At 52.4% G+C, this 21,299-nt stretch overlaps 3 protein-coding genes across 6 annotated transcripts; 1 reads left to right on the forward strand and 2 right to left on the reverse strand.

Moving 5' to 3' along the window:
- Nucleotides 1–6,669: 6,669 nt before the first annotated feature.
- On the reverse strand, nucleotides 6,670–15,351 carry Stxbp2 (syntaxin binding protein 2). 2 transcript variants are annotated; one of them, XM_048342120.1, is made up of 19 exons: nucleotides 15,284–15,351; nucleotides 14,088–14,137; nucleotides 13,813–13,894; nucleotides 13,332–13,408; nucleotides 13,036–13,114; nucleotides 12,848–12,951; nucleotides 12,366–12,514; nucleotides 12,064–12,148; nucleotides 11,833–11,963; nucleotides 11,625–11,732; nucleotides 11,003–11,060; nucleotides 10,808–10,873; nucleotides 10,630–10,710; nucleotides 10,054–10,192; nucleotides 9,547–9,656; nucleotides 8,300–8,395; nucleotides 7,409–7,494; nucleotides 7,165–7,322; nucleotides 6,670–6,814 (listed from the first exon to the last, which is right to left on the reverse strand). In XM_048342120.1, exons 1-19 carry the CDS (start codon nucleotides 15,318–15,320, stop codon nucleotides 6,729–6,731), a joined length of 1,782 nt encoding a protein of 593 aa, XP_048198077.1. In that variant the 5' UTR covers nucleotides 15,321–15,351; the 3' UTR covers nucleotides 6,670–6,728. The 2 variants fall into 2 exon arrangements, with proteins under 2 accessions (XP_048198077.1, XP_048198079.1); XM_048342122.1 differs by lacking the exons at nucleotides 6,670–6,814; nucleotides 7,165–7,322; nucleotides 7,409–7,494; nucleotides 8,300–8,395 and adding an exon at nucleotides 8,926–9,238.
- Nucleotides 15,352–17,143: 1,792 nt separating this feature from the next.
- Nucleotides 17,144–19,826, forward strand: Pcp2 (Purkinje cell protein 2). Of its 3 annotated transcripts, none has more exons than XM_048342124.1 (5): nucleotides 17,144–17,215; nucleotides 17,765–17,866; nucleotides 18,436–18,550; nucleotides 18,676–18,800; nucleotides 19,638–19,826. In XM_048342124.1, the coding sequence occupies exons 2-5, from the start codon at nucleotides 17,816–17,818 to the stop codon at nucleotides 19,755–19,757; spliced, it is 411 nt and encodes a 136-aa protein (XP_048198081.1). In that variant the 5' UTR covers nucleotides 17,144–17,215; nucleotides 17,765–17,815; the 3' UTR covers nucleotides 19,758–19,826. The 3 variants fall into 3 exon arrangements, with proteins under 3 accessions (XP_048198081.1, XP_048198080.1, XP_048198082.1); XM_048342123.1 differs by having other exon boundaries at nucleotides 17,160–17,369; XM_048342125.1 differs by lacking the exons at nucleotides 17,144–17,215; nucleotides 17,765–17,866 and adding an exon at nucleotides 17,937–18,328.
- Nucleotides 19,825–21,276, reverse strand: LOC125348695 (protein PET100 homolog, mitochondrial). Its single transcript, XM_048342126.1, has 4 exons — nucleotides 21,170–21,276; nucleotides 20,484–20,570; nucleotides 20,291–20,323; nucleotides 19,825–19,981 (listed from the first exon to the last, which is right to left on the reverse strand). The coding sequence occupies exons 1-4, from the start codon at nucleotides 21,194–21,196 to the stop codon at nucleotides 19,898–19,900; spliced, it is 231 nt and encodes a 76-aa protein (XP_048198083.1). The 5' UTR covers nucleotides 21,197–21,276; the 3' UTR covers nucleotides 19,825–19,897.
- Between the last annotated feature and the right edge of the window lie 23 nt (nucleotides 21,277–21,299).

A 21,299-nucleotide genomic window follows, 5' to 3' on the forward strand; every position in this document is an offset into this window, starting at 1 on the left:
ATGTTATTAGAAATCTCTTGCTTTGTGCAATTAATATACACAAATAAAAAGTTACCTTAAGACTGGCACAGGGGTTGTTTAAGGTCAACTCATCAGGAGGCAGAGGTAGAAGGACCGCAATCAGAGGCTAATTGGCCTTTAACAGTATTAGAGCCTATCTATTATCTAAATTAAAGCAAGAAAGGAGCTGGAAGCCAGGCTTAAGTGGTAGGGAGCTGTGGGTAAAGAGGCAGGGGCGTGTTCAAGGAGGCAGGGGGAGTGGTTCAAGAGGCCCTGGATCAAAAAGTAGGTGGCAGGGGCTGGGAATATGGCCTAGTGGCAAGAGTGCTTGCCTCGTATACATGAGGCCCTGGGTTCGATTCCTCAGCACCACATATACAGAAAATGGCCAGAAGTGGCGCTGTGGCTCAAGTGGCAGAGTGTTAGCCTTGAGCAAAAAAGAAGCCAGGGACAGTGCTCAGGCCCTGAGTTTCACGGCCTAGGACTGGCCAAAAAAAAAAAAAAAAAGTAGGTGGCAGAACTCAAGTGGTAGAGGGTGTCGCCAAAATATTTGGAGATGGGGCTGAAGCAGTAGAGGGTGGTCCATGAGGTATTGGTCACAGATCACATGGAGCTCAAGCGGTAGGAGCATGCCTTTGGATGTAGGAGGTGTGGCTTAAACAGCAGGAGCAAAGCTAAGCAGTAGGTCATGGCTGGAGTGGTAGATTACCTGTCTAGCAAGCTCAAGACCCTGAGTTCAAACTCCAATATCAGGGCTGGGAATGAGGCTTAGTGGTAGAATGCTTGCTTAGCATGCATGAAGCCCTTGGTTTGATTCCTCAGTACCACATATTACAGAAAAGGCCAGAAGTAGAGCTGTGGCTCAAGCGGTAGAGGACTAGCCTTGAGCAAAAGAAGCTTAGGGACAGTGCCCAGGCCCTGAGCCCCAGGACTGACAAAAGAAAAGAATAAGAGAACAAAAAACCCAATGTACTCAAAGACAAATTAAAAAAACAAAAATAATGTGACTTTCTTTTTGTCCTGGATTTTGAAGGGTCTCAGAAGAGAACTTGATGACCCAGGTAGAGAGCTCCACTCTGAGGCCTTCTGCCCTGGCTGTAGTGCTTACCAGGTCCTGGGGACCCATCTCTGGTCCCATCAGAGCAAAGCCTTCCTCCTTACATGGCAACTTCCTTTCCCCGAACATGATTTCACAATATTGCTGAAAGCAGCTGTTGGTTCACTTTTTTTTTCTTTTTTAACATTTTGAGCAACAAAAAAGAAATAAAAGGAAAAGGGAAAATGACCACCAGTGGCTCACACCTATAATCCTAGCTATTTAGAAGGCTGAGATCTGAGTTGCAAGGTTCAAAGACTTTCCTGTGCAGGAAAGTCCCTGAGACTCTTGTCTCTAATTAACCAGCCAAAAAGCCAGAAGTAGTGGCTCAAATGGTAGTGCACATCTAGAGCAAAGATGCTCAAGGACAGAACCCAGGCCCTGAATTCACATCCCAAAACTGGCACACATACAAAAAAATTAATAAAATGAAATAAAAACGAAGTTGAGAAATTTTGGGTGCTGGGGTGAATCCCAAGGCTTGTGAGAGCTAGACAACCATTGTACCTCCTGCATCCTGAAACTCTTTTTGCTTTTGGGTGGTATTGGGATTTGAACTCAGGGCCTCGTGCTTGCTGGACAAGTATTCTACTACTTGAGCTATGCCCTCTAACATTTTAATGGCACCTCCTCTAGTCATTTAAGCCACATCTCCAGGGTTTTTTTTGTTTGTTTTTGCTTCAGTTATTTTTCAGGTAGGTTCTTGTGGCTTCTGTCCAGGGCCAACCTGGGTCAGTGATCTTCCTACCCAAGGCCTCTGACATAGATAGCCAGGGTGACAGGCCAGCCCACACCTGCCTTATAGATTAAAATGAGGTCTGACTGACATTTTTGCCTGGGCTGGCCTTGAGCAGCAATCCTCCTGATCTCCACCACCTCCTGGATAGCAGGATGCTGAGATTACAGGCATGAGCCACCATGCCTGGACTCTTTCATTTTTCCCACATAGGGTCTAACTAATGAATGCAGGTTAACCTGGAACTCATGATCATCCTGCCTCAGGTTCCAGAGTGCTAGAGGTATGGCACCATGCCTGGAGATATATGTAAATTGTATGTGTGTATGTGCATGTGTGTGTGTGTGTAACGTATTTTACTGGGAGCTGGGAATATGGCCTAGTGGCAAGAGTGCTTGCCTCGTATACATGAAGCCCTGGGTTCAATTCCTCAGCACCACATATATAGAAAAGGCCAGAAGTGGCACTGTGGCTCAAGTGGCAGAGTGCTAGCCTTGAGCAAAAAGAAGCCAGGGACAGAGCTCAGGCCCTGAGTTCAAGCCCCAGGACTGGCAAAAAAAAAATATTTTACTGGTACTAGAGTTTGAATTTAGAGCTCAGTAATGTGGTGTTCTACCACTCAAGCCACACCTCTGGCCCAATGTTTTGGTGGATTTTTTTGTGACAGTCCTGGGCTTGAGCTCAGAACTTAAGGCCTGTCCCTGAGCTTCTTTTACTCAAAGCTAGAGCTCTACCATTTTGAGCTACAGCTGCACTTCCAGCGCTGTGTGTGTGTGTGTGTGTGTGTGTGTGTGTGTGTGTGTGTGTGTGTTTAATTGGAAATGAGTCTCGCAGACTTACTTGCTTGGACTGGTTTTGAACTATGATCCTCAAATCTCAGCCTCATGCGGAGTTAGGATTACAGGTATGAACCACCTGCAGTTGGTTCTGGCTACATTTTTTAAACATTGAGGTAATGGAAAACCACAAGCCTTTCCCTCTTAGTATTCCAAGGAATTATTATTCCAGAGTTTCTTTTGCAATACTGGACTTAGAACTCCCTGCAAGGAACAGAAGCAGGTGTTCCTAGCTAGTAACTATAATCATTGTTATGATTTCATTGCAACAGCCAGGAGTCCCTGGAGAAGTCTTTGTGTTTACAGTGTAGCCACAAGTGTCTCCAAAGCACAGCCCAAGTATCCAGTGAGCCTCTTGGCTTCCCACAAATCACACAGAAGAAAATGTAACCACTGTTACTTTCTGTACAAACCAAGGAGTTGCTGAGCCAAAAAAGAGAATATTCTCACAGTTAATTCCAGCAGGACAAAGGAAAAAGTTGGAAGCAATTCTCAGGTGATAATAGATAGGGCAGCCACAGCTGTAATTCCAGGTTCTCAGCAGCCTGAGACCCATAGTTCTAGACCAACCTGGGAAGAAAAGTCCAAGAGTCTCTATCTCCAAATAATCAGCACAAGGGGTGCATTTTGGGTGAAGACTGGCAGCACTGGCAACATTGCAAAAGCTTGGGGGGGGGGCGGGGGAGTGCGCAAAAGAATATGAGCAAGTTCTTCCATAAGGCAAAGGGAGTTACTCAGTGCAACCCCACATTATGAAGAATGAGGAGAGGGCAATTTATTCTTCAGAGGAGGGTTTTGGAGGATTCTGGGTAATGTAAAATGGTGAGAAGGGCCAGGTTAGGGTTTCTTAAGGCCAGCTGCAGTTGCTCATATGGTCCCAGAGAATCAGTATTTGGCGTGGAGGGGGGAGTGGGGTCCTGGGGCTTGAACTCAAGAGCCTGGGTGCTGTCCTGGGGCCTTTTTGCTCAAGCAAGTGTCATGAGACGCAGCGCCCCCTCGTGGTCCCAACTACACTAGCAGGTGCTCCCCGAGGCTCTGCGGTGGAAATGGAAAGCCTAGAGCCGGCCTCCCCACTTCAGCTCCATCGTCATCGATGCAGCCATGAATCTGGAACACATTGTCTGTCTCCGGGATCTACGCTGACCACATTTTCTCTCCAGATTCGCAAAAGGATGGATGACCTCAAAATCAAAGGATAAAAAGACAAACGAGGGCTGGGAATATGGCCTAGTGGCAAGAGTGCTTGCTGCGTATACATGAAGCCCTAGGTTCAATTCCCCAACACCACATATATAGAAAATGGCCAGAAGTGGAACTGTGGCTCAAGTGGCAGAGTGCTAGCCTTGAGCAAAAAGAAGCCAGGGACAGTGCTCAGGCCCTGAGTCCAAGGCCCACGACTGGCAAAAAAAAAAATAAATAAAATAATAATAATAATAATAAAAGACAAACTATTCCAAAAGCAATACTTAGAAAACCATTTGGTGTAAACCAACTGAACAACTCATGGGGGGGAGAGGGGGAGGGAGAGGAGGGAAAAATGAGGGAGGAGGTAACAAGTTGAACAAGAAATATACTCACTGCCTTATGTATGAAACTGTAACCCCTCTGTACATCACTCTGACAATAAATAATTAAATATTTATATTAAAAAAAAAAGTCGGGGGCTGGGAATATGGCCTAGTGGCAAGAGTACTTGCCTCCTACACATGAGGCTCTCGGTTCGATTCCCCAGCACCACATATATGGAAAACGGCCAGAAGGGACACTGTGGCTCAGGTGGCAGAATGCTAGCCTTGAGCGGGAAGAAGCCAGGGACAGTGCACAGGCCCTGAGTCCAAGGCCCAGGACTGGCAAAAAAAAAAAAAAAAAAAAAAAAAAAAAGTCCTAGGAGCCATGCTCGCCACTTCTGGGCCCGGCCACCAGGGGGCGCTGTGCTCATTCATTCACACATCCTCCCCAAAGACCTCTCCCACCCCACCCCCCAAAACCTGGGACCCACACGGGTCTCTTGCCCCCTCATCCTCTACCTACCACTCCCCATCTCCAGAGCAAGGATCAAAGTTCACACACCTGCAAGCGGCTCTCACATTGTTGTGTATGTGTGTGTTAATTCCAGTGCTGGGGATGGGAGCTAGGGTGTCCAGCTTGCTAGGCAAGAGCTTGACCACTGAGTCGCACGCCCAGCTGGGTGTTCAGAGCTTGCTGCTGGTCAGTACCCTTACTTCTGGGCCCCTCAAGTGCTCTCTAAGACTTGAAGTCAGGGCCCAGCACCTCATCGCCGCCGAGTACTTGGCTATATCCTGTCTCCCCAAGTTCAAATGCAAATCCTGTCCCCTGGTATCTTAGTATAACTGGATTTAGAGACTAGGTCTTTAAAGCAAAACTAAGTCACTAATCTGACCGGTATCCTTATGAAAAAGACCATGCGAGGTGGCATCTACCAGTAATCCCAGCCACTCAAAATTCACAGGTCAGCTGGGCACCCATGACTCATGCCTATAATCCTAGCTACTCAGGAGGCTGAACTTGAGGATGGTGACTCAAAGCCAGCCTCAGCAGGAAAGTCTGAGAGACTCTATCTCCAATAAACTCCTCAGAAAAAGCCAAAAGTAGTGCTGTGGCTCAAGTGGTAGAGCTCTAGGCTAAATAAATAAATAATCCAAGACTCATCTGAAAGATAAACAATGTTAAAAAGGGCTGGGGAGCCTGGAGCTGGTGGCTCCGACCTGTAATCCTAGCTACTCAGGAGGCTGAGCTCTGAGGATTGAGATTCAAAGCCAGTCAGGGCAGTAAGGTCTGTGAAACTCTCATCTCTAGTAAACTACTCAAGAAAGGCCAGAAGTGGTGCTGTGGCTCAAGTGGTAGAGCAGCGCTAGCCTTGAGCAGAGGCTGAGACAGAACCCAGGACCTAAGTTCAAGCACCAGGACTGGCAAAAGAAAAAGTGGGTGTGGGGGGGGAGGTCAAGTGGTAGAATAGCCCTTGATTCACAGGTGTGAGGCCAAGAATTATAGCTGAAAGAAAAAAAGGAGAGTTGGAAACCAGGACACAGGAATCTAGAAAAAGACCACTGAAAGAAGGGAGACAGCCATCTAGCTACAAGCTGAGGAGAAAGGTCAAGGCCTTGCACTCTTACTGCCACTGGAGCTGAGGAATCCCCATACAGTTTTCTGTCAGGCCCTGGGGTGAGGGGGGGGGAGAACAGCTTCCTTCTCCCCTCTTCTCTTTGTGAAGGACAGCACTCAACCTTATTAGAAATTACCTGCCCCCACACAGGTGATCGCATGTAACTGTCAATCACCTGACTGTGAGTCAGCACAAGGATCCCACACTCTGGTGCCACTTCCACATCTACTGTGGCCATACCTCCTCCCTGCCCTTCTCTAGTCTCTCTCCACCATTAGCCAACCTGCTACATACATGCTTTATGCTATGTGCTACCATCTGCACACCTCTATCTGGTGCAGGCCAGAGGTTTGGTTCCCCAAGTAAACTCTCTTCTACCTGAACCACATGGTGGTTCCCCCTTTTACAATTATGTGAAACTGCCCAATGTGTGGTATTTGTTTAAACAGCCTGAGCAAACAATACACCCACTAAAGACTCTGATAAGTCCTGCAGTCAGCAGCCCCGGGAACATCTGGGCTAGGGGGAGAGAATAAGTAGGGAGTGTCTTCTGGGTGTCTGCCGCCCTTTGAACGCAGCTTTTGGGACAGTTTATTGGGGTGGGGGAAGAGATAGGGAGCCTGTACACATTCTACTTACTAATATAATGCTGAGGAGCCAAAAGACCCCAAGCTTTTGGATAAGGGGCCCGGCGTGGTAGCCAGGGCAATACTCAAGCTAACACCCAGGTTCTTAATCTCCACTGAGGGGAAGAGGCCCTTGGGGGGTCAAGAGAAGGCTTGGTAGGAGAATGGGGGGTGGGGGACTGGGGTACAGAGCCAGCTCAGCACAGGTCCAAGGGGCTCCCTTGAAGACAGTGAAGTAGGCCATTCTTGTTGACAGACAGAAGGGAGTATTTATTTCTCTGGCAGGGGAAGGTAGAGGCAAAGGACACGGTCAAGGCAGGGAAATGTCCTCCAGCTTCTGGTCCAGTGTCTTGAGGTCATCCAGGAAGCGAGTGGGGGTGAGGATGTGCGAGGACCCTGGGCAGGAGGGGAAGACTAAGGACTTGAGGTGCTACCTTGGCCCCTGGGGGCCAGGGTCCTGACCAATCCGGGCCTGTCCCTGCCCCCTCCGCAAACCAGGCCTCTAGAAACTTAGGAACATGGTATCCAGCCCCCCAGGTGGCCCCTTTTCTGGGAAATCAAACATCAGCCCCTCAGAGACCCCAAAAAGGCCAGCCTTGGCTCCTAAAAGACCCAAGAGTCCAGCTCTAGTCCCTCAGAAAACCCCCGAGTCTAACCCTAGCCCCTCTCAGGTGCTCTGGAGTTTAGCCTCAATCATTCAGATGCCCCAGAGTCCAGCCCATACCCCCCCAGGTTTGGCTACTCACCAATGAGCACCTCCCACTTTCCCTCCGTGGCCCGGGTCACCTCGTAAGCAGCCCTCATCTCTGACATGGCCACGCCACCCACAATGTACACAATGAGCCTGGGCCCTGCCCGAGCCTCCACACCCGCCTTGTTCTTGTGCCAGTGGCCAAAGCGGGCACTGTGGGGGCAGAGGACAAAGGTCAACCCGGGCTGGGGACACCAGAGCATCCCCCACTCCCCCAACAAGGGCCTCTCGAAGCTCACCTGACCGCAGCCTGGGAGCTGGGGGTGGGGGCGGGGTCAGACACAAAGGGCCACAGCTTCCGATCCAGCTTGTCCTCCACTGCATCCTGGGTGGCCAGAAGGGGGTGTTTAGGAGAGGAGTCCCAGAGAGTGGGGCTCACAGATTGGAGTGTTCAGAAGCTGTGGTCATGGTGAAGAGGAGCTTCCATCTGTACCTCCTGCCCCTTGGGGACCCCGGAGTCTAGACATCCAAGCCCCATGGGGAAGGGGAGGCCAAGGTTGCTGGACCCCCAAGCAAGAGGCGCCAGGATCTTACAAAGACAGGCCAGAACCAGACCCTTGACATGGCACAATTTGCTAGCAATGCTTTGGGGAAGGAGGGGGGGGTGTCTCAGGATGGCCAGGAACAGGTGTTGGAGAGACTTCTGGAGGTAACGAGAAGGAGAAATGAAGAATGTAATCTCTGGAGGCTGTAATCTGAGGATCATGGTTCAAGGCCAGCCCAGGCAGGAAAAGCCCTTGAGACTCTTATCTCCAAGCAAGAAGTGGGAATTGGCACTGTGGTTCAAAATGGTAGCATGCCAGCCTTGGGCAAGAGCTCAGGGACAGTGCCCAGTCCCTGAGTTCAAGCCTCAGGACCAGCACACACACACACACACACACACACACACACACACACACAGAATAATGGTGGCTAGCAGGTGAGGAAGTGAGCAAGATTCTTCAGTAAGGAGTCCCTGTGCTGCCCTAATTCCTGGGGGGACAGGCCTAGGATACCCCTAGGCATATAGGGAATACCAATAATGAGGGATTTTCCACTAAGCCTTAGGCTTAGCGCTGTAATCAGGGGAGAGGCTGAGCCACTGACTGGATCAGCGGGAGAATGAGGCCTCCCACTAGCCCCCCAAGTACCTCCATCACGTCCTTGATGACTGGGGACCAGCGGGACAGCTGATAGGTGAGCTCGGGGCGTTCTCTCCGCTCCAGCCGGCTAGAAGTCTCCAGACCCTGCAAAGTGGGAGCATACAGGGTAGGCAGGGGTGGGAAAAGGAGGAGAATCATAGGTGGGGTGGGAGCCTTGTCCTGGCTGAGGAGGCGGAGATAAAGAAGTGAAGCAGAGAAAGACAGACAGACACACAGACAGAAACAAGTAGAAAAATGAAGCAAAGAATGAGAGTGACCTGGGCACTGGTGGCTCACACCTGTAATCCTAGCTACTCAGGAGGCTGAGATCTGAGGATCGCAGTTCAAAGCCAGCCCAGGCAGGAAAGTCCATGAGATGCTTTTATTTATTTGTTTTCCAAAGCTGCAAGACCAAACTCAGGGTCTTGCACTTACCAGGCAAGTGCTAGTCCACTGAACTAAATTCCCCAACCCCTCCATGAGAATTTTATCTCCAATAAACTTCCAGAAAGTCAGAAATGGAGCTGTGGCTCAAGTGGTAGAGCACTAGCCTTGAGTGAAAAAGATTCAAGGATGCTACCCAGACCCTGAGTTCAAGCCCCAGGACATGTACTAAAAATTTAAAATTAGGAAAAAAAAGCAGAGCATGAGAAAGAGAAGAAAGACTTAGAAACAGAAGTGAAGAAATGGAGCAGAGAAGAGAGAGAGACACAGAGAGAAAGGAAGAACCAGGGGTGGTTAAATGAAGCAGAGAATCAGAGAGAGACAGATAGACTGACAGACAGGACTGATCTAAATAAACAAGCAGAGAGAGGGAGTGATGAGGACAGACAGATGGGGAAACAGAAGGTACAGGGCAGGAAGAGAAAGAGAGAATAGAAAGACAGGAGACAGATGAAATACCCAGAGAAAACAAGGCCAGCAGAGAGGTAAAGGACAGGGACAGGATTGGAAGCACATGGGGAGCCACAGGCCCATGGTGGTGGCAGGGAGTGGGAGATGGGACATGTAGGGATAGAGACAGGCTAAACCAAGAGCTAAACACAGGAAACTGAGTACAGAGGGGGTTGGGAGGTGGCCTCCAAGAACCCCCGCTGACCTTGTACCCTGCTCAATGCTGGGGACTCTACCACCCACCCCTAGGGCTCAGACCCCATTCTGAGCCATGGCTACATCTTGTCCCTGCTTGCCTATTATGTGACCTAGGGATTAAGGATGCTGCACCCCCCCCCAAGCTCACACCGGCCTCCACCTACCCCGGCATTGGTGACAGTACCCCCCAGCTGCTCCAGGTTCCGGATGAGGCTGCTGTAAGCCTGCACGTTGGCATGCTGGATGAGTTTGGCCAGGTTTTCCTCGCTCACACCTGTGGGAGGGGGGCAGGAGGACTGCAAAGTGGCCCTGTGGGACCCTGGGGTGGGAGAGCTGTGAGGCCACCCAGGAAGCTTGATGGGCAAGGCCTGCAGCTGTGATGTCCTCAGACCCAGACCCAGGGGACATCTAGAATTAGCACAAAAGGGGACTGTAACAGGCCACCCCCAAGGGGAATGGGGGAGTCCTCCAGATTTAACTGAGGGAACCCCACATTTTATAGAGTTGGGAGTCTCCATGTCAAAGAGGTCACCTTGTTCATGCGATGTCCCCACATCCCTGGAGGAGAGGGGGAGGACAGAGTCCAGAGAAGGCATCTGTGGATTTGTGGGTTGAAAAGCCCCCCGGAATGTTGGACGCACTGGTGGGTGGGGATGTCCTGAGACACCCACCGTTCCGCAGAAGGATGTAGAGCAGCAGGACCCGGATCTTGTCGTAGGGTGGCACTGCTGTATCCAGCAGCACAGGGACAATCAGCTTCATGGCATCCTTGATCTTCTCGCCCTCCGCATCCGAGCCCATGGCCAAGTCCTGCAGGGCACGAGGATCGGCAGTCAAGTCCTGTGTGCCTGCACACAGGGCTCCGGGTCTCAGGACCACCTCCCCGCCAACCCCAACCTTATTTCCAGTCTTGCCTCTTTCCAAGGCCTCACCGGCAATAAGGCTCAGCTACACTTTCTGGTCCTAGTGTTCTCCAAGGTCCCGCCCCTCTCTAAAGCCCCGCCCACCTCAAAGACAACTTTCCTGTGGGCCCCACCCCTCTCTGAAGCCCCACCCTTCTCCAAGAACAGACTTCCTGCAAGTCCTGCCCCTCCCTAAGGCACTGCCCCTCACCAAGGATGGGCTTTCCATAGGCCTCACTCCCTCAGAAGCCCCACCCCTCCCCAAGGATGACTTCCCATAGGTCCCTCCCCTTCTGAAAGCCCCACCCCTCCCAACGATGGACATGCTGCAGGCCACACCCCCACCTGCTCCACACTGCACAGCTTCTCCACAGAGCCCTTGAAGTGCTTCATGCAGTCATCTGCCAAATGCAGGTGCGTAGAGTACTGTAGGTACAGGGCAGGAGGTGAGGATAACAAGTCGGGGTACAGGACGGAGCATGAGGCTGGGGAACGGAGGCTCTAGGCACCTTGTTCAGCTCACCTTGTTCAGTTCCTTCTGATATTGGGGCATCTTCTTCAGAATGTGAGACAGATCTTTGATGTTGGCCTGGGATGGGTGGGAGAGGCCAGGTGGAGGGTGTGAGTGCAGGTGGGAGTCCCAGCTGCTGGCTCAGGAGTCAGGCTGAAAGCCTCCCCTTCTGCTCCCAGCCATCCTGATGTGAACTCGCCTCCCTACCTTGTCTGTGGTCAGTCGCTTGCTCTCGCAGAACGTCTTCAGAAGCTCCGTGACCTTCCTGGCCATGAGCAGGGGACAGAGTGGGATGGGGTCAGTCTGCAGATGGGAGGGTATGTCACACTGCCAGGGGGTGTATGCCAGGGGACACTCATCCGGGTACCAGGTTGTGAGAGGTGGAGCTGTGATTGGAGGCGAGCCAACAGCCTGGAGGGCTGTGGCCTTTTGTAGGGGTGTGGCTTGTGAGGGGTGTAGTTTATGGGTAGGTGGGGCTTGTGGGGCATTCAAGGTCTGGGTGTAGGGCTTGGAATATGGCCTAGTGGCAAGAGTGCTTGCCTCATATACACGAAGCCCTGGGTTCGATTCCCCAGCACCACATATATAGAAAACGGCCAGAAGTAGCACTGTGGCTCAAGTGGCAGAGTGTTAGCCTTTAGCATAAAGAAGCCAGGGACAGTGCTCAGGACCTGAGTCCAAGGACTGGCAAAAAAAAAAAGAAAAAGAAAAGAAAGAAAGGTCTGGGTGTAATCCGGAGCCCTATGCAATGTGCCAGGCCCACCGTGGGTGAGAGGGCTATGGGGATCCATAGATCCCTGCATCACCAGAGCCCACCAAACGCACGCACTTGGATACGTCGGCAATGTGCATGTGCCGAAGCTCCACCCACAGGTCATCGTCCTCATCCAGCAGCACCGCCTTCTCCCGAGCCTCGCTCAGTCCCGTGGTCTCATACCTGGAGGAGCAGCAGTAGGGGACATGAAGGCCACAGGTACTAGCTTGGACCTGGCTGAGCAGCAGTGGGAGTGGAGGGCATGCTCTGAGGGTCCACCCACTTGTACGTGTCCTGTTCTATGTTCAGCAGATCATAGGCCATAGCCTGGAATGTGAGCTCATGCAGCAGTGGAGACACCGGGTCTGCTGCCCTGTCCACAATCAGCAGCTGTGATCGGGTCTTCTCAGGGCCCTGGACAGGAAGGGACAGAGCTAAAGACATTGTCCCAAACCCTGTGGGACCTCACAGGGTTAGGCCAATGCCCCCCTCACTTTGCTAGTGTGCCCCTTACCTCGCCCAAATTGGGAGTGTCTGCCTTGAAGGCATTTAACTTGGCTAGGACAGCATGGGCCAGCTGAGCTGTGTCCTCTGGACCCCTAGAGAGAGACAATCAGACACAAAGGATGTCAGGATGTGAGGGGTCTGAGAAGACTGGCACCCACTGGAGAACGGGTATCAAGAGTGAGGCTGAAGATAGGAACCAGGGCCCAAGGTGAGGGGACCAGAGCTGGGGTCAGCAGCAAGAATAAAGATTAGCTGGTGGCTGGGGTGAAGTTCAGGGCAGGTGACTTTAGGGTTAGGTTGGTTCCCCACTTGCGGTAGCGGATGGCTGGGTACTCCTGCAGAGTGGCACACAATGTGGCTATCTGCTGGGCCAGTGCCTCAAGCTGCCGTGCCCTCTCCCCTGCCCGGAAGGGACAGTAGAGATTGTAGGTGCTGTGTGGGGCATCCAGAGAGAACACCTGGGGACAGAAGTGACAGGGGCCTCCATTCTAGGTGCACAGCTCAACTTCCAATCACTAACTCTGCACCTCCCTGGGGTCCTTCCTTGGTCTCTGGAGTCTGCATTGCAAAGTTCAAGGTAGCCCCACTTCCAAGCTTAGAAGAGTCAGTAACAGGCTCCCCAGCCCTGTGCCCTCCCTAGTGCTCCACGCTGCACCCCCTGTGGCTCCCAGAGGGATGGAACTCCAGTTTCCCTGAGTGGCAAAGGCTCACAACTAGCTGATCTCCTAGTTGGCACTGGGTTTCAGGGTCTGTTTCTCAGAGAGCTTGGGCTATTTATTTCAGGGCTGTACCTGGGCCTCATAGGGCAAGAAGGCAAGGTGGATTTCTTTCAGGGTCTTCACTACCTTTGCCAGACGAGAGCGGCCCAACTCACTGAATAAGGGCTCTGGGCAGGCTGGAGAGTAGCCAAAAAGGGTTCATCAGATCAAAGCCACCCCCTATACACATACACACATCCCACTCCACTTTCCTCACTCACTGTCAGTGAAGAAGATATGTGCTGCTTTGTAGGTGAAGGTAGGAGTCCCCCGGAAGTCTGCAATCAAGGCCTGAACCGACTGGCAAGAAATACAGATGGCTTGCTGAGTCTGATTCTGCATTTCCCACAACCCCATCCTCTGCTTGGGCACCTCCCACTGCCCACCTCCCACTATGTATAAACATACCCAGGGTATGTGTATACATGCATGCGTGTGCACACACACATATGCTGGCCAGTCTACACACATACACACAGATTCTCTCTCTCTCTCTCTCTCTCATATAGACAGGCACCTTTTCTGTGGGGCTCAACAGATAAATGGCCTCCAGGCTGGGAATGGGCTCTCGTCGCTTGTTGATGTCTTCAACAACTAGTAGCAACAGAGGGAGGGGCACATGTGAGTGACATAAAGGGACTCCCAGATTTGAAGAATTGGATGTTTTCGGGGGAAAGGCCATCTGTACTCCGTGAGGTCCCTAAGCTGGAGAAACACATCTAGGGGTGATCCATGTAAGAGCCACAAAGTCAGAATTCTGAAAATTTAGAGTCACCTATGGGGGAGACACATTCTGAATCACCCTGGGCCTGTTACATACATAAAGGTATATACAGTCAGTGAGTATTGTTCAGCCTGCACATTTTTGGCTAGACTTTGTCATGTGCCCTGGGGTATATCTATGTGGAGAGCTGTACAGCTATACAGAATTTGAGAGGATCCTACAGTGTTTCATCTGGGGAGCATGAAGGAGGGGTAGGGTGGGGCTATCTACTCACTGGTGATACCCTCCGCCAAGATGTCGGACATCTTACAGCAAGATGACAAGATGCGCATGCTAGGGTGGTCCATGATGAGTACCTGGCCAGAAAGATGGACATGTGAACCAACCAATGTACAGGAAGAGCAGATAGTGGGCAGGGCTGAGCTCCCAGCACCCAGGATCCACTCACCCAACTCCACCCTTGCACCAACAGGGAACTCATGGAAGGGGGTCCCACATTCAGAGACCCCAAGATGGACTTGGTACCCAGGCATTCTGCCGGGATCCTACCTTCCATTCTGAATCCTTTTTGACACTCCGAATGACCCCACTCAAAATTTCTAAAGGGGGGAAAAGGCTCAGATGTAGGCACTCTGGTACCATCATGCATGCTGGGGGGCCAGACCCCCATCTTAACTCCCACACACCCCTCCCTAACCCTACTCCTGAGAGGGTAGCTCTTGGCATCACCCCCAGTTTACAGATAAGGAAACCGAGGTTCTGAGAGAACAGGCAGCCTGCCTAAGCTCTTAATCAATGGAAGAGGGGAAAGCTAGGGCAGGTTTAACTGCCTCTCCTCCTGGGATCTCAAGTTTTTTTCTGTGGGACAGTCAGCAAGATTTCCTGCCTCCGAACTCCAAAATACTAGAATGCTAGTCCCTTGGTTCCGAGCTCTGAGGCCTGCTAGCTGGTCTATCTCCAAGCCACAGTTTCCCTCATCTGTAAACTGGAATCACTCGTTGGTTCCAGTGATAAAGGGGCGGGTTGGGGGGGGGTCTCCTTTTTGAGACGGGGTTCTGCGCCCAATCTGCTCTGCCCAGAAGAAGGAGCAGGGAGAAGGAGCAGGAGAACTTCGCTTCAGGACTGGTCAGACTGTCAAGTTCCCCCGTTATCTGGACAAGCAGGGCGGAAGAAGCTGCCAAGGCCGGAACAACCCGGGGAGAGGGGAGGGGCGTCTCCTCCCCCTCCCCCAAGAACCTGGGCCTTCGAGTCTGGGACGCCTGAGTCCTGTCACTATGGAGGGAGGGGGGAGGTTAACGATGGTGCAGGGGGAAGGAGTCGCTCCCTCGGCAAAAGCCCCCTAGCCACCTGCTCGCCTCACCACCTGGGGTCGCTGACCAGAGCACCGTTGGGCCCCCGCGAGTCCAGCCCTGAACTTTGCCCTGCTCAGAAACTCAAGAATCGGGGGATGCGGTGGGGTAGAGGAAATCCGGTTATACCTTTCTCCTGCAGGAACCCTAAAAGATCCAGGGGTCTGGGCTCGGACCCTGAACACCTGGAACCCAGCTAGTCCACTTTGTTCCGCTGGGGCAGGCGCCGAGCTGATATCAAGTCCCTGCCCGCCCCCTCGAAGATCAGGTGCTCGGGCGCCCAGCCCAGTCCCGCCGTCGGGGTCCTGAGCTCCCGAGAATCCCGAGCGCCCCGGATCTCTGGCTCCCACCCTCACCCCAGCGGACCCCAGACCCCCGCCCGGGAGAAGCACTTACTTTCCCCCACCACCGCCTTCAGCCCCGAGGGCGCCATTTTCCCCCAAGGAGCTCAGCCGCCGCTTCCGGGTCTGTCCCAAGGTGGGGGCGTGGCCCCACGCGTCATCCACGTGGGCCCTGCCCCCGCGGTGTGGCCGTGCCCACTCGCGCACCTGGCCACGCCCCTCGGCCACTTCTTGCTCGGGAGCCTTGGTCGCGCGCAGCGCTGGGGGCCGACTCACTCCAAGTGGCTGGCGATTTTTTTTTTTTTTGTTTGGTTTGGTTTTGTTATTTTTGCAGCTACTGGAACTTGAATTCAGGGCCTAGGTGCTGCCCCTGAGCTTTTCTGCTCAAGGGTGGTGCTCTACCACCTGAGCCGTCACTCCATTTCTGACTTTTTGCTCGTTAATTGGAGATAAGCGTTTCAGGGGCTTTCTTGTACGGCCTGGGTTCGAACCTGGATGCTCAGATCTCAGCCTCCTGAGTAACTGGGATTACACCTGGTTTAATGAGGCACCTGGCAGTGTGATATGGGTTTTCTCACTCCTGCCTGGCAGTCTGACAAGAATTACCCCATACAGAGGAGGGAAGAGAGGCTCAGCAAGACCCCCAGTTCAAGATCATAGAAAAAAAAAAAAAACTTTGGGATTCCACCCACAAGTCTGGAGGAATGTAAATCACCTGCAATAACCCCTTGTTAAAGCTGGGAAGGAGGGCTGGGGATATAGCCTAGTGGCAAGAGTGCCTGCCTCGGATACACGAGGCCCTAGGTTCGATTCCCCAGCACCACATATACAGAAAACGGCCAGAAGCGGCGCTGTGGCTCAAGTGGCAGAGTGCTAGCCTTGAGCCGGAAGAAGCCAGGGACAGTGCTCAGGCCCTGAGTCCAAGGCCCAGGACTGGCAAAAAAAAAAAGCTGGGAAGGAGGGCTGGGAGTGTTGCTCAAGTGGCAAAGCTCTTGCCTAGCAAGTTGCAAGGCACTGAGTTCAAACCCCAGTACTGCAAAGAAAGGAAAGAAGAAAGGAAAAAAGGCGGGGAGTGAGGCTTGTGAGCTGTGCAGCTGGAGGTGAGGGTGCCAGGCACAGGCAGGAAGTGAGATCACTGGTACGGAAATTATGGAGGGATCGTTGGTGATACTGGAGCTTGAACTCAAGCCTTGTGTTTTCCCCTTGGTAAAGCATGCTGGTGCTTTACCACTTGAACTACACCTCTAATCCAGCATTTTGCTAATTCATTGAAGATGGAATCCCCAAGACTTTTTCTCCTTAGGCTGGCTTCAAACCTCAATCCTCCAAGTCTCAAACTCCTAAGTAGCTAGGATTACAGGGATGAGTGACTGGCATCTAGCACTGCAGCCCATCTTGGGCCATTCCTGGTACCTCAAAGTATTTGGGTTTGCTCTTGAGCCCAAAGGAGGGTGCTAAACAGTGGAAATAGAGGACTCCCTACCTGCCTCTCCAGATTGGGGGCAGGAAGAGGGACTAGAGTGTCAAATAGGGGATAGGAAGCCATTGAAGGACAGACCCTCCAAAATTACCAGTGTCCTTACCAAAAGGCCTTATGGAGAGAGGGACGCAATATCACATGACTAACCACTGAGGTTAAGGTCCCCAGCCTCAAGCCAAAAAACACAAAGGACTCATGACAGCCCCCAGCCAAATGGGAGGGGGCAAGGAAGAACCTTGAAACCAAAGAAGGAAACATCCCTGCTGATGCATTGATTTCAGACTTCAGAACCATGTGACAATATACTTCCATTGCTTTAAGCCTCCGTTTTGGGGTACTTTGTTTTGGCAACCATCCACTAAGAACTTGAAGGAGTCAAGATGGGGATGCCTCAGCAGGCAAGGTTTATGGAAGAAGGAACTAGTTTCCAGAACCATCTTGCAGGAGAGAACAGAGATCCTAGAGCAAGATGGACAGAAGACAGATTTTCTTGTTTGGGGGCTTGGGGTGAGCAAAGCAGACCTCAGGGGCAGAGAAAGGAAGGGTGGCCAGAAGCTGGAGCTGGAGCCAGGCCTGCTAGTGGTACCTGAGGGCAGGAAGGGACTCTAGACTCTACTTTCCTCCTCTGAGACACCTTGCAGACAGCAAGAAGAGCTCACAGGTGCTTGTGGGGCAGAGGCTGGTGGGGTGGGAACATTGGGTACTGATTCTCAAAGATGGGCTGCAGGCTCAGCCCTCCTATTGGCCCCATCTTCCCCAACATCATTCTGGTTTCTCCCATCCCTACTTCTACCTCCCAGAGTCCTTGGGGCCAGATGCTTGTGGCTGGCCCCTGCAATGTCAAAACCCATGCTGTCCGACTCCTGACCCTCACCCAGGCCAGCATTGGTCTGGCCAAACAATTATCTGGATCATCTTGATGGGGCTTAAGCTTGCGTGGGAGCAGATGGGGTATGAGCTGGGGATTTGGGACCAGGAGAGGTATCTACTATCTACCCCGCCACTCCCCCCACCACACACACACCTCAGCATTTAAAAAGGTTCTCTTTGGTGCAGGACCAGGACAGAGGCCAGAAGAGCAGAGGACAGGGTGCAGGGTGGGACACCATGGAGCAGGAAGAGAAGGGAGAGGAAGGAGGTTCAGAATCCTTGGGCAAGGTAAGAAGGGGACCCACTCCTCCCCCACCTCCTCCAGCTCTCCTGATTGACAAAACTATTTAATTTGTAGGGCACCTAATTAGCAAGCAAGTCTCCAGGGCCCCCTGACCCAGTTGCCACTGTAGGAAGGTGGGGATGGGCAGAGGGTCTGAGTGCCTACCTCTATTCAAGGGAGAGTGAGGGGCTCTTGGTGCTGACCACTCAGAAAATGGCAGGTGCTGGAACTTAGCCCTAATCACCTAGTTTATGTCCCAGCCCTTAAGCGACCACCAGTCAGGGTCACCCCTGGTTCCAGCCTAGGCCTTGGGAAGCTGTCATTGCAACTTCTCCCTTGAGGCTGTACCACGTGAAGCAGCTGGGCTGGCTGCAGCCCCTGGGGCGGGGGTGGGGGTCAGGATTGAGAAGGAGCCCCGAGTCTCATTCAGAACAGCTCTGCAGAGCAGCAGATTGACAAGGACCATGGTGAGAGCTAAACGGGACAAAAAGGCAGCCCCTGGTTGGAGTGGGAGCCAGCTGGCCAGGAGGGCAGGGGCGAAGTTCCCACCTGAACCAAATATAACTGTCTCCAGGCAGGCTCACCAGATCAAGATGGTTTCTTCAACCTGCTGAGCCACGTGCAGGGCGATCGGATGGAGGAGCAGCGCTGTTCACTGCAGACTGGGCCAGGCCAGGCCCCTGAGAGCCGTGAGCCTGGGCGTGGAGGGGCCGAGTGGGGCAGGAGTACTGGGGCTCAGGGAGGCCTGTGGGCATAGGGTGGGAACCTCTAGAGTCTTATATATGTGTTCCACTCATGTGTCTCTGTTCCACAGAGGGTGGCTCTGCGCCCGAGATGGACAGTCTCATAGACATACTGGCCAGCACCCAGGGCCGCCGGATGGATGACCAGCGCGTGACCATCAATGCCCTGCCTGGCTTCCAGCCCATTGGCCCCAAGGTAGGTGATATTCAGCCAGATGGATAAAGAGCCATCTGCCAGGCTGTCCACTCTAACTCTGCTCCCCAACCCTGACCAGAAAAAAAACGGGGTCTCACCTCTCCGTCTGCCCATCATCTGCCCCAAATTCAGATGCTAAGACTATGGTACTGATGGGGCTGAGAGAGGCTGAAGGTCACAGAGGGGCCATACTGGTATCAGAGCTGTGGCTGGAACTTAGTTCCTGCCTTCACATCTGAAGGTTCGGGGAGGCCAAAAGGAGAAAATAGCCCCCCTTCCTGGGGTGACATCCTGGGTTCTCATCCGAGACCCATCACCGCACATTCAAAATCATCCTGTGTGTCAAAATAAAGTTAACCCCAGAAAATGTCCTATTGCCAGGTGTCAGTGCTCATACCTGTGATCCTGGCTATTCCTGAGGCTAAGATCTGAGGATGCTGTTCAAAGCCAGCCAGGGTAGAAAACAAGTCTGTGAGACTCTTTGCTCCAATTAACCACCAAAAAGCCAGAGGTGGAGGGGTGGCCCAAGTGGTAGAGAGCTAGTCTTGAGTAGAAAAAAGCCAAGTAAGCGAGCAAGACCCAGAGTTCAAGCTTCAGTGCTGGAACCATAAAGAGAAGGAAAGGGGTGGGGGGAGGAAAAAATGGAGAAAAAGAAAGAAGGAAGGGAGAGAGGGATGATGGGAGGAAGGAAAGGAAAAATGAAGAAAGAGAAAATGTCTATAAGGATAGAGGGGGCAGTCACACTCCAGGAGGTGGGACCCAGATCCCCCACACACCCCCTCTGGCCTGTACTCCCAGTAGTGCTTCCCTCTGGCTGACTCTTCTTTCATTCCACAGGATGGAATGCAGAAACGAGCTGGAACCCTCAGTCCTCAGCCCCTGCTCACCCCTCAGGACCCTGCTGCTCTTGGCTTCCGCAGGAACAGCAGCCCCCAGCCCCAGACACAAGCCCCCTGAGGGTCTGAGCCAATCTGGACCTCTCTGAGCCCCTGAAAACAGACAATAAAAACACTTGCACACCAGGAACCAAGAACTGAGTATGTGTTATTTCAGGGTGGGGGGTGAGGGGAAGCAGGGGGCTGGGATTTAAGTAGGCCTCAGGAGTTCTGCTGGGCAACACGAAGGAGTTTCTCCTCTCTTTGCTTCCGTAACCGCTCTTTGAATTCTTCTAGCTCTTGACGCTGGGGAAGAGGGTTAGATGGGAAGGAAGGGGGGGGGGGAACTCATACATCAAGGTCTGGATCTCACTCCCATTACCCTGCCCCTGGCTTCAGAGTTCAATATTTACACTGGGTATTCTGTGCCAGTTACAACCAGGGACTAAGTGACATCAGCTTCATCTTTCAGAAGAGCAAGAAGGAAGCCATTTGCCTCTCTACTCTCAGTTCCCTACCCAGAGCTGAAGGGATATTTTTAATTTGAAAGCCCTCATGGCCACAGCAATCCAGTTCCCTCCATCTCTCCATGGAAAGGAAAATTAGGTTACTTACCTGGCTTTCCTTTTCAGGTGGCCACAGCTCCCTCTATGGGGGAAAAAAAAGTCACAGATGCAGGCATGAATCAGAAGCAGCCAGAGCCTCCTCCTAGCAGGCTTGGCTTATACGAGACAGAAAAGGGTCACCAACGGCATGGGTTGCCCTATGCCCTCTGGAAAGAGCCAGTGAAAACTCTCTTTATGCCCACCTTACGTTGTATTACAGTGTCTTCAAACCACTCGGCCTGATTGGAGACCCAGAACATAGCCACGGGGAAAGTGAGGTACAGTACCATCTGAAAAGGCAGGGGGTGGGTGAGAAGAGCCTGGAGGATAGACACATCCCCAGCCCCAAAAGTGCCACCATAGTGACAGGGGGATGAAACCTTAAAGCCTGGTCCTTAGAATACTCGAGGCTTTATTCCTTGGTAGCTCTCTCTTAAAGAAACATACACAGGCCTCAGCAGTATAAAAGTCCCTGCTACAAAGACACCTTCCTTGAGACCTCCTTAGACACCTCTGAATCAGATCCCAGGAGCACCCCCAAACCCCACCTACCCCTATTTCCACTCTAGCCCTAAGTCTATGAGTCTCCCCATCCAAGGCACACGCCAATCTACCATGAAGCCAGGAAGCTCCCCAGGACCTCAAGCCTTCCCTCCTCGAAATCCCTCTCTTCAGCTCATCCCTCTGTATGGTTCTTCCTCCCACCATCCCTCACAGGCTCCCCAAACTCAGAAGCTGCGCTCCAAGCTCGTTCAGTCTGTCGCCCACTCTTTTGGGTTTCCAACGCTTTCTCTCTGGAGGTCCCCCACTCTCTGCAGCACCCCTTTCCGCGGCCTCATCCTCACATCTAGGAATAGCTGCCACCCAAATCATTTCTGGGATCACTGACCCGAAACACCTCCAATTTCACCCCCATCTTCGCAACGCCAAGTGGTCCGCCCAAAGCCGACCCTCAAATAAGACAGCGATCCATTAGTGGTTCACAGGTGGACGTCATCTTCAGGCGCCGCCTCCGCTTC

The sequence above is a fragment of the Perognathus longimembris genome, chromosome 3 (assembly GCF_023159225.1).
Source record: "Perognathus longimembris pacificus isolate PPM17 chromosome 3, ASM2315922v1, whole genome shotgun sequence".
Taxonomy (NCBI): domain Eukaryota; kingdom Metazoa; phylum Chordata; class Mammalia; order Rodentia; family Heteromyidae; genus Perognathus; species Perognathus longimembris.